The sequence below is a fragment of the Eucalyptus grandis genome, chromosome 3 (genome assembly GCF_016545825.1).
Source record: "Eucalyptus grandis isolate ANBG69807.140 chromosome 3, ASM1654582v1, whole genome shotgun sequence".
Taxonomy (NCBI): Eukaryota; Viridiplantae; Streptophyta; class Magnoliopsida; order Myrtales; family Myrtaceae; genus Eucalyptus; species Eucalyptus grandis.
Genome location: NC_052614.1, coordinates 71,379,909 through 71,392,472, shown reverse-complemented (window position 1 = coordinate 71,392,472; position 12,564 = coordinate 71,379,909). Strand labels below are relative to the sequence as shown.

The following is a 12,564-nucleotide window of genomic DNA, read 5'->3' as shown; positions in this document are numbered from 1 at the left end:
GCCTGCCACTCGCTGATCCTACTGCCAGATATCACTTCCATCCTTATGCAACACAACTGATCAGGACATACATTGCTCTTTAGCATCACAAGTTACAGAGAAAGATCATATCGGTCGCAGCATTATATTTATCCAACAGTGTACTCGCTCATCAATATATGAGAAGAAGCTCTATAAGAGCAACAGATTTGAGACAGACCTCAAAATTGGATACTGCTCAATGTAGTCATCAAGAAATAAACATCCTTTAGCAACGAAAGCCAGAAAGCCTGAATCTCTAACGGAAACTTACATGCACGTGCATATTAGGCCATAAAAACATGACAGATAAAATACAAAATCCCTTTTTCTAATGTGTAACATTTTTCGGCAGATTTCTAATGACATTACTCTTCATCCCAATTTTGGTGCGCATCGCCTCCACTCCTGATCGATTCATCTCTCTTATCACCTTCAGCCTGACCATTTGTTCTCTTGACCGTACAGTGGTAGTTAATCCCATACTCCTGTACCTGAACATCAGGGATAGCATACCATCATGAGTCTATATTTAAAAAATTTCTTGATTCTCTGCCAACATCAAGAACTTCAAAAACAAGTATGGAGAGTGTGTGCATGAGGTAGAGACAGGATGCGAGGATGGATTGGGATAAACCTTGAGGCCAGTGCAGCAGTAATTGCCGCATTATTTCCAGTTGATGGACGAGGTTTCTGGCGGTAGTATCTCAAATATTCCCGTGAGCCAAGTGTTTTCATTGAAACTCCACCATCTGATCTTCTGGTAATGACGAGCTCAGAGCCACCACTTCCAAGTTCTACAGAATTTCCCATATCACCTGAGGCAACCAGTTGTTTCCCATCCTCATCCACATAGCTGCAAATAGAGAGGAAATAGAACAGAAATAGACAAGTTAATGATGAGATATGAGAGCTATCACAATATAATCATTTACAGACTGCCCTTCCTTTCACTATAACAAGTCAAGGCACCTATCCAAAAAAGGTGATCGACTGTCAACATATGACTTAGAAGTAGAGATCGATGGTGGAAATATAACCTGCTACTATAATCGTAGAACTCTTCTAACTCTGCTTCCTCATCATCATCACCATCTCCAAAGTGAACTTTGCAATGACTTTTTGCTGTCATGTGTTTCCTAACAGCCTCTAAGCTGCTGAAGGGATGACACCTCTCATTACAGTACAAACACATTAAATCCCTTTTCACCTGTATAAGGGTGAAGAACGAAATAAGATAAAAAAATGAGCCCAATTTTTTTTTAAAATAAAAAATAAAAAAATCAAGAAACAGAACTACTTGCAGCAGCATGCTTTTCACAGTTTTTGCAGATCATACCTTAAGGCCAAGGTATGTAAGAAGTCCTTCTGGATCCTTCAAATACTCAACATCAGGGATGAAGAAACCGTGTTGCTTGTGCATGTGAACCATACACAATTCTATGCTATCATGTTCGCGATCGCAGATAAAGCAGCATGATGGATCCACTTCACAGAAATCATCGTCATCAGAACCATCTTCCATATGATGGTCGGTGGACGGCTCATCTACATTCATTTCACTCAAAGAGTTTGCAGCTTCCCCAACCAAGTCATCCTCTGAATCCACTTCTTCCCACTCATCTTCACTATCTTCGCTTTCTGCCATACCTGACTCCTTTTGTGGAGCAGGCTTGCTTTGAACACGTGGTGCTAGTGGTCTAAGCAAAGTCCTCAGGATATGGCTTCTGGACTGGAGATGTTGAGCATGTGCTTTATCACTTCTATATCCTTTGCCACAAATGCCACAGCTATAGAGCATTGGAGTCTGACTGGACTTTTTTTTTTCTTGTGCCAGTGCAGCTTGCCTAGCCAAAAATAAAGCCTCTGTCACTCCTGGAACCCCAGCAACCTGACAAATTCAACTCATCAGGTCGTGTTCAATTCAAAGCTATTTATGCTGGCAGGAATAGTTTGATGCGAATCTCAACCTACTGTTACATGACTTTTCGATTGAACTGGTAATATAGCAAAGATGGTACAGAATCACAAACATCAAGAGATCTGTGATAAATCGGACATCAAATACATTAAGGAAGCATCGACTCGAAGCTTCCAATGAAGCAACAGCTTTCTCTGTTTGGATCACTGCGCTAATACCCTATATATATGTTCATTAATTTTACTAGAACTTTGGTAAGAATAAGCAAAAAGAAATCCGACCAATACATCATTGGACACAGAGCAAAGTACAGCCCATCAGGAAATGGCAATGTAGAAACCTCCTATAGCATTTTAAATAGGTCATGGCTCTCAAGTAAAGATCATTGCCATGTCCCAGTAACCTCACACCGAAGCTACTGAGGTCAGTAGTTAAAAGAAAGAAGTACTAAAACGAACTTCGATCTCTTCCAAACAAATGGAATGCGAAGAATTCGGAAATTCAAATAGTTCAAACAATAACACACTCCTTAAGCCTAGAGTAGCAAATGTCAGGCTAGATGTCATCGTTCTTCACACAAAGAAACAAAATTTCAGCTAACGAACAGGAAGGGATCACCGACCCAACTCCCCTTGCGGCTATCAACATCGAAATCCGATAAAAGGGTACTGCTCGAACACGAATTTTAATAAAAAGCATGAATTTTAATCAAACGAAACTCCTAAAAAAACAACGGATGCCCCCCTTCTCATCCGCTCCGAACAACACAAATTAACATATCTGATCGAGAAGAACTCAAACCCGAAGACACCCAAAAGGGAATCATCAGGTACGGGGGAGCCTTTCTGTCGAACAAAGAAGCCGTCAAGACAGACGACGGAGACTTTCATCGAGGCTAAAGCACGCTGCTTTAGTTGAAACCAAGAAGACATCGCCCATGCTCGACAACAACAACGTGAGGATGGCGCGATTGAAGATGGATAGAGAGGAAGAAAGACCTTGCGTTTGAGGTTGTAGCGATGCCACTCGGACTTGTAATGGAGCTTCTGCTCGGCATCGTCTTCGAATTCCTTGTTACAGGCATTACAGGTCAGCCCCGGCATTCCCCCCCAACAATCAAACCAAAAACAAGAGATTTCCAACCCTAAAGCAAAGAAGTCTCCCTCCGCCGCTCCTTCTTGTATTTATGGTTTGCGGGTGTGGAAGGGAGAGGCGAAACGACGGCGGATTTGGAGTCGGAGGCGACGGCGGCGGCGGTGATCGGCGGACTACGCACCGCATGACGTGGTCCGGCCCAATTTCTCAAACTTTCCTTCCTGGGCCGACATTTAGCCCATTTCGAGTGCGTCCCCAAACGTTGATAAGGTCAATGTCCCAACCATATACTGATGTAAAACTACATTTATACACCAAGCTTGGTATCTACGTGCATGCAACCAGTCCAATTCCATCTTGGATCGGACGGGATCATCCATAGAAACAGGTTTGGTTCCCAATTTTAGAGAAAACAGGTTTGCTGCCTGATTGTAAATTTTTGGAACTGGTATTATGCAAATAAGTTATAGATTTATAGATGTTAAAACTATTCACTCACCCACTCATTTGAGAACTAATTGCAACATTTTTTTTTTTAAGTTCAAAGAAAGTGATTTATTATTAATTGAGCTTTAAGTTGGCATTGATGTTTTACTTTTAAGTCATTTTGGTACTCAATACTACTTAGCTATAATTGCTATTTGTCTTGGTTTTTTTTTTTAATAGATGAAGTAAAAAAAAAAAGGAAAACGATTCCCTTATAGTATTTCGAATCAAAGCATAGGTTCCAAAACTTCAAAAAATGAGGACCAATTCTAACATGATAAGTTCTAAATTTTATATTTGAAATCTATCAAATGTAAAATCGATAACTTCTATTCGGTGTTGATGTGCATAAAGAAGGGAGGAGAGGAGAGGGGGCTAGGGTCCAATCTACAGGACAGGCCATGAATTTGAGGGTTGTGCCACAAGGCGAATGGGACATGGTGGAAGAATGTCGATTACGACGTGCTAATGATGAAGCCTTTTTTAATATATTCTTCCAGGAGGTGACATACGTCGTCGTCGTCGTCATCGGTGGTTGTCGAGTAGATAAGAGTTTTGTGTTTTGCAACCGATTCCGCAGTCATAACAGAAGGGGGGAGGCTCCAAAGAAATCCAGAGAGAATCGAAATTCAGTTAAAACGGGGAGAACGTGGCAGCAGCAGGCGAGGCCGTGCCCCGAACCAATTTCCCTGTTTCCCTCTCCCACACGCTCCTTCCCCTACCCCCCAAAAACACACTCCAACTCCTCTCCAACCAACGAAAGAGAAAAAGGCAACGACGCCTACTTGGGAAGCGCGCTCTCTCCGCCACGTTCTCTCTCCCGCATGGCCTCCGTCTCCAGATCTCTTCGCGGCGGATCCGGCGGCAAGATCCTCCGCCCCCGCCGCTCCCTCCGCCCCTCCGCCACCCCCTACGACCGCCCCTCCGCCTCCGCCCCCGCCTCCCCGTCCCAAACCCTAATTGGCTCTCCAAGCTCATCCTCTCCCCCACCCGCCTCATTGCCTCCGGCGCCGGCAAGGTCCTCTCTTCCGTCTTCGGCCCCGAGTCCGAGTCCTCCTCCGACTCCGGCTCCGGCTCCGACTCCTCCGGCGATGCCTCCGCTTCCGGTACGCCTCTTTTTCCTGCGAATGGGAAGGGATTATTGCATTGCTTCTCTCTGCGATTTACGAGCATCGAATTCCTCGCAAAAGACCGGGACATTAGTGGAGCGTACTCGTATGCTAGTGTGATTTGATGAATGCGTCGGATATATATATTGTCTTCTACATTTACATGATTTTCAATTTTTTTTTTTTTTAACGGGGATGCACTGCTTGTTTACCTGGTTCTTCTTCGGTACCTTGCTACTGCACCGCATCCTCTGATGAGTTTGATTGAGCTGGTCATTTCTTTTCTCGGTGCAGATGACGATATTGATTCTAACGACAATGACCTCGGCGGGGCCGTCGAATTGCATAAGGTCGCTACAATCTCTTTTCTTTGCCCTAGCGTGTTTGACGGTTTGGAGACTTAAAGTTGAATAAAAATCTCATTAGGAATAATTATTGGATTTCTGCACAACCATATGTCCTTAATTTCCCCTGTTGATGACTAAGCTCGGTTTTCTGAACTTGTGAACATTTGGACCTCGGTTTAGGTTGATGCTGCATTTTTATTTTTTATTTTTTCAATTTGCCTATCTAGTCTATAAGTAACTGAAGAATGGGGTAAAAAGCATGTACCTACGCCATATGGACAATATGTCATCCTACAGTTTATGATATAATCTCGATGGCTGATTTCCTGTGATTCTAAGGGAAGGGTAATTACAGCTTTACTTGATGTGCCATTTCTAGGCATAAGAAAGTTATTTCGTACATGCTGAGTCATATTGTGTTTTGGCCAACTGTCCTGGTCCTGGTTTGCTGAAATGGAGATCAATAGTTTGAGACGAAGGGGTCAACACAGTGAAATTTTCTTGTTGCTGCTCGCATTGATGCAACATATTAACTTTTTTTTTCCCAATCAAGAGAGCGTTTATAAGCATGCTTTTATCAATCCTATACCATTTCCTTCACAACCTCGAGCTCAACTTGGCTAAGCCTATTGAAATTGGGTTTACCTTGTTCAACCGATCAATCCAGTTCGATGAAATCTGGGCCGTTCTGATATTAGATTCTAAGTTGAAAGGACTGGCATGAGACTTGTGTCACATAGGAAAGCATCTCATGGTCAAGATCGATAGGTCGAGCTTCACTTTTCTTACAAGCTCTAAGTATCGTGGCTTAACATCTGAAAAGTTTTGGGAAAAATAGTTGTATTGGGGAACTCATTTTAGAGCTTGAATCTAAATGCTCCCTGATACTTTTATTCTATAGTTTTCCTAATATTGTGTTCTTGTCCACATCCTCTCTTTCATTTCTAAGTTCTAGTTTATGTGCAAGGATTGTTAAGTTATATGCTCGACATGCATCATGGGCACGCTTCATAACAATAAAAGTATTTTTGGAGAACGGTTGTTTAACACAAACATAAGCATTTGCATGTTGAACAATTTGTTTATTACTTGCATGTGAGCTTTACTTCCATAAAAGTGCACTAGTTGGTGGCAAGGGAGGCACAATTATATCTTTTATATTGTCTGTTTTTTTTTTTTTTTTTTATAAATAAGTTGGCATGTTTAATTGTTTAAACGGCACCCTGGAAGCATGACTGGTTCTTATGCCAGTAGGATTCTAAAAGATTGTTCATGGCTTTGTGTTCTTTAGCATAAGGTCCATTTCCAAGTTACAGTGTACAATACCGATTGCATGACTGGTCCTTTTACATTATACGTTCAATAGTTCTTCTGATAGCATGTCATCCTTCTATTTATTTGTTTTATGGCAAAGGTTGAACCATAATGGAATTAATACTGATTGTTGCTTCTTTAGGAGAATCTGTCATCAGAAATAGAACCAAGGACAGAGGCCCCAATAAATGTGGGAAAGGTTGGAGCAAAGCACTTAATCGAGAAGTTAATTTTGCAGGAGAATTTCTCTTGGTAATTGAAGGATTTGTTTTATGTCCATTTTTGAAGTCTAGTATTTAGTGTGTTGCATCCACCGCAGAGCTTTTACTCTTCTCTCCATGTTTCTTCATGAACAATACTTTCAGAAACTATTCCTTTTTCAGTTAAATTGATGTTTCTCAGCACCAAATGCTAGGACTAATGGGGAACCAATACCATGTACTATGCGTGTGAATTCCATTAAGTTCATGTTCCTCTTGGAGCACTATTTAATTAGCTCACTAAATGATTTTTTTTTTTTAAACGATATTTGTGTACAATGAAATGATATAATGTAGGTATTGCTTATGCACCTCACTGTCCAGTCTCTGATCCTGCTCTCACCATGTTTTAGCCTCATAGTGTGCTTATTAGGTTGAGGGGAGGGGGGGGGGAAAGGAGGGAGGGAGGGAGGGAGGGAGGAGAATAACACAGCGCATGTTGAGGAAAGAATTTAGTCAGTTCTTTACAGGCCTCAGACAAAGGGCAGTGCCATCTTGCTACCGTTTGTAGTGGAATCTCTTCATTTATCAAATAAAGAAAAGAAATCGATCTTCTCAATGAGGATGTACAAACACATTTGCGATTCACCCTTATTCCTGGGGCAGACTAGTGATTAGTTTTATTAGATGTTCCTAGGCTTTTAGTTTTGAACCGCTTTGATCTTTCAAGTTTTGTTTTGATTTATTTTGAAAATAAATTGTTCTTCATGCTATGTGGGGTTTATCCTTAATACTGAGTTTGATGATTCTTTTACAGGGAAGAATATGACAAATTAATTGGCATCATTAAAACTAGAGTAGTGAGATCTCCCCTCAGCTTAGATGGAGAGGGTGGATGAGTGAAGTTCACGACAGAGCAAACTGTGGAGGTACTGCCCTTTAGGATGTTTGGAGACCCAATAGAGGATGATAGATAACCTGGTGAAATCATGCAGTTTGATTTTTTTTTTTGGTTTTTTGGTTTCAGATGTAGACATGTCTCATCTATGCAGTACAGCTGTCGTGGAAGCAAAGAAATGGTTGCAGGAGAGGAAATTAGGATCAAATTCAGAGTTGGATCTGGATAATGCAACCCCCAGTGTAAACCCTAGCTGGTCACCACATGTTAGTGATCCTTTCATCCAATTCCTTTTCTTTCAGATATAATATCTTCCTGTACTGAGGTCTTCTGTTTGTTAAACATTGTGCAAACATCAGACGATTTTTGTGGTTTCACGTAGCAAGATATAATCTGCTTGATTGTTTTAATGTCTCCAAATGTGTTGATGTGCTTGAACCATATAGTTTCGTTTTGGTCAAAGCATATTCTTCTCTTTATCTCTTTCTTATGAATGAGTTTGTAGTTTCTACTGTTAAATTGAAGTTCACATGATTCTCTTTGCTAGACAATTCACCTCTCTAACTGCGTCTTTTCCCCTAAGCCCTAGGGAAGTGCTGATTGACGCCTATCATGCTGTGCCCTTGCTTTTATGCCTCATAGAGTGGACTTCTTCCTTATTAACACACAGCTTGAGGATATAAAGACTGAACGTCAAGTAGAGTTTCATAGAATTGCCATTCAAAGGAGTAGAATTCGTAATGAGATCTTTCTTACATTTTAACAAGGAAATAAGCATATACATGAGTTCACTCCGGTGTCCTTGAATCATGACATTCTTGTTATCAACAATATCATTCTTATGTGCCACTGTATGTCAATCTTGTCATCAGCAATGTCATTATAATGTGCCAGTTTATATAACTTGTTATTTACAATATCATTCTGATGCACCATTCTTAACCACCTTTTTCCAAGTTCTCAGCTGCTCGTCATGTGACTTGAATGTGGTGTTGCATCTGAAATTCTCTTTTGGTCCAGGTTACTGAAGGTGAAACTGGCTCACCAGTGGATGTAGCCAAGTCGTATATGAGTGAACGTCCTCCATGGGCCTCTCCATGCTTTAATACTGCTGGGCAAAGATGTGCCTCGCCGGTGAGGATGCAGTTTTCCAAGGAAGATACACTGTTTTCAATTGGTGGAAACCCCCTATCTCCATCGAAGCTTCAGGTTAGGGATATGTGTCCTGGGGCAATATTTTCAGCTTTCTTTTGTCAGAGGTTGGCAGGACACTGCTGTATGTTCACCAGTAACGTTTTTAAATTAGTGTATTAGGCCTTTCTATGAGGAATGCGTGTGAGAGTTGCTTAATGAATGAACCGGTGAATATTGGGTGGCAATATATTGATAGAGCTCTTTCGAACTGTTTAATCTTTTTAAACAGTGGAGATAGGACTTGTCTAAACGGTTTACTCTTTTAACTTTAAAACTCGCATCAACTAAATTTAGGACTTGTAGTGGATGAAGAAGCAAGAATTATAAGTTAACTTTAAAATGGTGTATACCACCACTTTATCAAAGTTTCAGTCATTACAGCAGTTACCATGCAGCAAAGCATTGATAACTGAAATAAAGGAAAGATTTGACACTCTCTCCCTTTTGTTGTTTTATACTCAGTTTTCAGTTTCTTATAGAGGAGGAACTTGGATTTAGCTTGTCACGTATATGTATGAAAAGGACTTGTAAATATGTGAAAAGGCTCTTGTTTTTCTTCTGCACTGTGGTGTGATATGGATATTCTTTTCTTGACTGCATTCTAGTTACTGACACTTCTTTTTTCCCAACTTGAATGTAGCTGAAAAGGGATTCACCTATCAGTGGTTCATGGAACATTTCCGAGGAAATAAGGAAGGTGCGATCAAAGGCAACAGAAGAATTGCTAAGGGCTTCATCTTCCAAAAGAGCTGATCCTGGATCCAATCTGAGGGATTCATCCATGGCAAAAATCGATTGGTCTGCATCTGGACATGAAAGCAATCGTAGCTCATATTTGGGCAGCAACCTAGCAGATGTCCTGGGAGAGAGAAGGCCTGGCTCTGCATTACTGGTTGATGCATCTTCGGACCTGCCTGACCCACAAGCTGCTTCTCAGCCATCAGGTATAAGCGCTTGTGAACATCAAGCATTTCAATTATATTTTATCAAAAATAGAGACCATTTTATGGTATCAGTTTTGCCTAATCTCAGCAAGCGCGCAAGATGATCTGCAAGAGAGAGTGTTGCCTTCTCCACCTGCTATAATTTCTGAACAGATTAAGGTACTTTGTGGGTTTTGTGTGAGGAATAAAGAGTTTTGCTTTTTATCTAAACTGTATGTAAATAAGTTGCTTAATATATGGATCTTTCTAATGGTGCAATGTGGCTTACTGCATGTTTGATGTTTTGCTTGCTTAATGCTTTGTAGGATTTGGAAGGAGATCTGGTCATGACTGAAGGAAAAGGAGGTTGTCTTAAATCCCATCTACTTGTTTTTTTATCATTATGCAAGATTCATGCTATTGCAGTGTGCCTGATTGCATATATCTTTTCAACAATCTTTACAAGAACTGTGGTTTGTTTGCATGTGCAGCTATTATGTGGCCTTTTCTTTTCTGTACCATTTTAAATTTAGTAGTCATGTGTTTATAACCATCAAGTGGTAACTGCAAAGAGTTTGTGAATTAGGTCTGCAGGACGGCTCAAGAGATACCGTGACTGTTCTACATAGGTAATCTCTTCTCTGTTTGGTGGTGGTCTTGACATTTTACTTTTAGCCTCTCTAAATAATCCTCCTCCTCTGATTGCCTCTTTATTCTTGATACTTCTATTTTGAATAGTTTAATGTGTCAAGTGTGGACATATTATTAAGCAGAAAAAGGTGCAGTTACTATTCTGTTTAATGAATAGTTATTACTCACATGAGCATTTTGTTTTGTGTTCAAACCTTATTTTGCGAGAGCTTGAGGAAGTTATCGTTCTGCGATTCCTCTTGCTCATACATGCTTCTATCTGGGAGCTTTCTGCATGATACTCTCCTGTTCATGTGAAAATCTTCCAGTGGCGCATGCTTTCTATTACCTATATAATTTGACATATTGACAAGGGGCCATTTGAGAATTGTCGAATGACACCTGGACTACCTCCTTATCAAATTCCTTCTGAAAAAAGAAAAAGAGTGATAGGTATATTGCTCCTGCTTTGGTCTGATAAGCTTTAGTATAAGCAGTCTTCATACATTTGTTGAGCTATTGTGCAACTTGCAAGTATTTGTTGTATGTTTGTGGGCATGTAGTACATAGCTCCATGCAGCGTGGTGTAATTCTGTCAGGTATTTTTGACTGATGAGAAGTTAGATTGTCATCTCCTAATTATATGCGTTTGAGGAGGATCCATCTTCCAGCCAGTCCTCATTCTTATCCTCTTTATTATTCTTATCTGTGTGTTATTTTGTTCACAGTGGTGCTGGTTCTACTGGTGTTTGTGATGGTCCCAAAGACCTCAATGGATTTAGCCAGCAAGATGGTTCACTGAAGACAAGTATACCTGGTAATTGTCCATGCATGTGGTCTTCACGAATTATTATGCATATGTTTGGTTGGGTGAGCTACTTAGTTCTTTGAACTTTTTGTGATTGCTCGTGAGGAATTATTGAGATGTTAACTTGAGGTTGTCTATGTGCAGCAGAATCAATTCTGCATCTTTACAGGGATTATCATCCAGCATTTTTCTTCCACTAAATTCATCAAACTTGCTACTGACATTCAGCGTGTTTGCACATTATGACTACGCTTCATCTCATGTCCTGTTGTTTGTTTCAATAGTGAATGGGTATAAAACTTGTACTTTAAAAGATGCAAAATGATTTACAATTTGGAGTTATTGGGAATCAATGTTATGATATTGATTGCAAGCATTTTGAAAGAGCTTGAGTAAGGGTGTCCTTTCTTCAGAATTAGTTTCATGCTGTTCTATTGTGGGAGTAAAAGGAGTTCCAACAGACAGTCTGGTCTCATTACTGCTCAGTTAGAAAGTAGAGGACTAATCTGAGTAAAAGCCTGAGCTCTGTTCAAGAATTTTTGCATGATTAGCTCGACTTTGATTTTTTTGCTTTAAAGATAGATGACTTTTTAGCTCGACTTGTGCAAAGTCATTGAGTTGCATCTGCTGCAGAATGTTCCATGGTCATTTTGGGAATTTTGTTGGTTTATTTTGAGTGTTGCCTCCTTTTTCAGTCTTCTGTTTGTTTATTTGAATGTGATCCCTGTTTGTGAAGTCTATGCTTATGAAGAATAAAAAATGTCCAGAAATTTTGGCTCCTTGCTCCTCATGAAGACCAACGAAATGTTAACCTGTTAATGTCTCTTCAATGTTTACAGAGGGGGCTCAAACTGAAGGTTCAGTTGACGCTAATGGTTTCCTGCTCCTGGAGCAAGGTGAGCCCCTACCTGACCTTTTTTTTGGCAATGCATTATCGGGCCGTTATGACTGAAATTTTATGCCTCCCTTGATAGCTTGTCAGCTGGGATGGAACCTGAACATGAAAATCATAGGTCATATGACGAGGAGATTAAACCTGTTGAACCGAGCATTCCTACCATTCCCCATGCGGAGGAGACGTGTGAGCTCCTCAGCGAAACTTCTATTGAGGTCCCAATTGTAAATGAGAGTAGCGAGATTGATGGTGTTGCCACCGGCTCCCAAAACAATGCTGACATGCAATATGAAGAATTATCTCAGGACCTTACTCAACCACATGAAAATACAGTGGCACAGGTAAGAGACGCATTGTGAGTGAGAAACAAGAAGGAAGAAAGCAACCCAGATACAGCAGGAGGGGCAGAGGACGGGGAAAACAAAATTAAGTCGCGATCTTGTATTTAGATTTTTATTGTTGTAACTTAGTTAAAGGGCAGTGAATGGTAGGATAGGATAATACCGGGCAGCCTTTTTAAGTTGCATGCTCTGTGAGCAGATCTTTGTGGTTTTCTTTTTATCTTTTTTAGTCCGTACTTTGTCCCTGTTGGGGCTCTTCAAATTGTTTTTTTGTTTCTTTTTCACTGCCATTGGGTGGAGGTTCAGTAGGGAAGAAATGTTTCCACTTCATAAAATTTATAAAAAAGGCGTCGCAAAAATGTTAATGTTTTGTCTAGTCTAAGAA

The 12,564-nt window shown here is 40.5% G+C and overlaps 2 protein-coding genes across 2 annotated transcripts; one reads left to right on the top strand and one right to left on the bottom strand.

Annotated features, from left to right (window-relative positions):
- Positions 1-96: 96 nt before the first annotated feature.
- On the bottom strand, positions 97-3,079 carry LOC104446990 (cytoplasmic 60S subunit biogenesis factor REI1 homolog 1-like). Its single transcript, XM_039308253.1, has 5 exons — positions 2,938-3,079; positions 1,358-1,909; positions 1,059-1,228; positions 656-874; positions 97-512 (listed from the first exon to the last, which is right to left on the bottom strand). Exons 1-5 carry the CDS (start codon positions 3,040-3,042, stop codon positions 350-352), a joined length of 1,209 nt encoding a protein of 402 aa, XP_039164187.1. The 5' UTR covers positions 3,043-3,079; the 3' UTR covers positions 97-349.
- An 842-nt stretch (positions 3,080-3,921) lies between these two features.
- On the top strand, positions 3,922-12,549 carry LOC120292109. Its single transcript, XM_039310008.1, has 14 exons — positions 3,922-4,062; positions 4,167-4,626; positions 4,924-4,979; positions 6,433-6,542; positions 7,308-7,382; positions 7,507-7,654; positions 8,409-8,597; positions 9,223-9,526; positions 9,615-9,685; positions 9,832-9,871; positions 10,092-10,134; positions 10,864-10,952; positions 11,783-11,839; positions 11,918-12,549. Exons 1-14 carry the CDS (start codon positions 3,922-3,924, stop codon positions 12,064-12,066), a joined length of 1,932 nt encoding a protein of 643 aa, XP_039165942.1. The 3' UTR covers positions 12,067-12,549.
- The last annotated feature ends 15 nt before the right edge of the window (positions 12,550-12,564 follow it).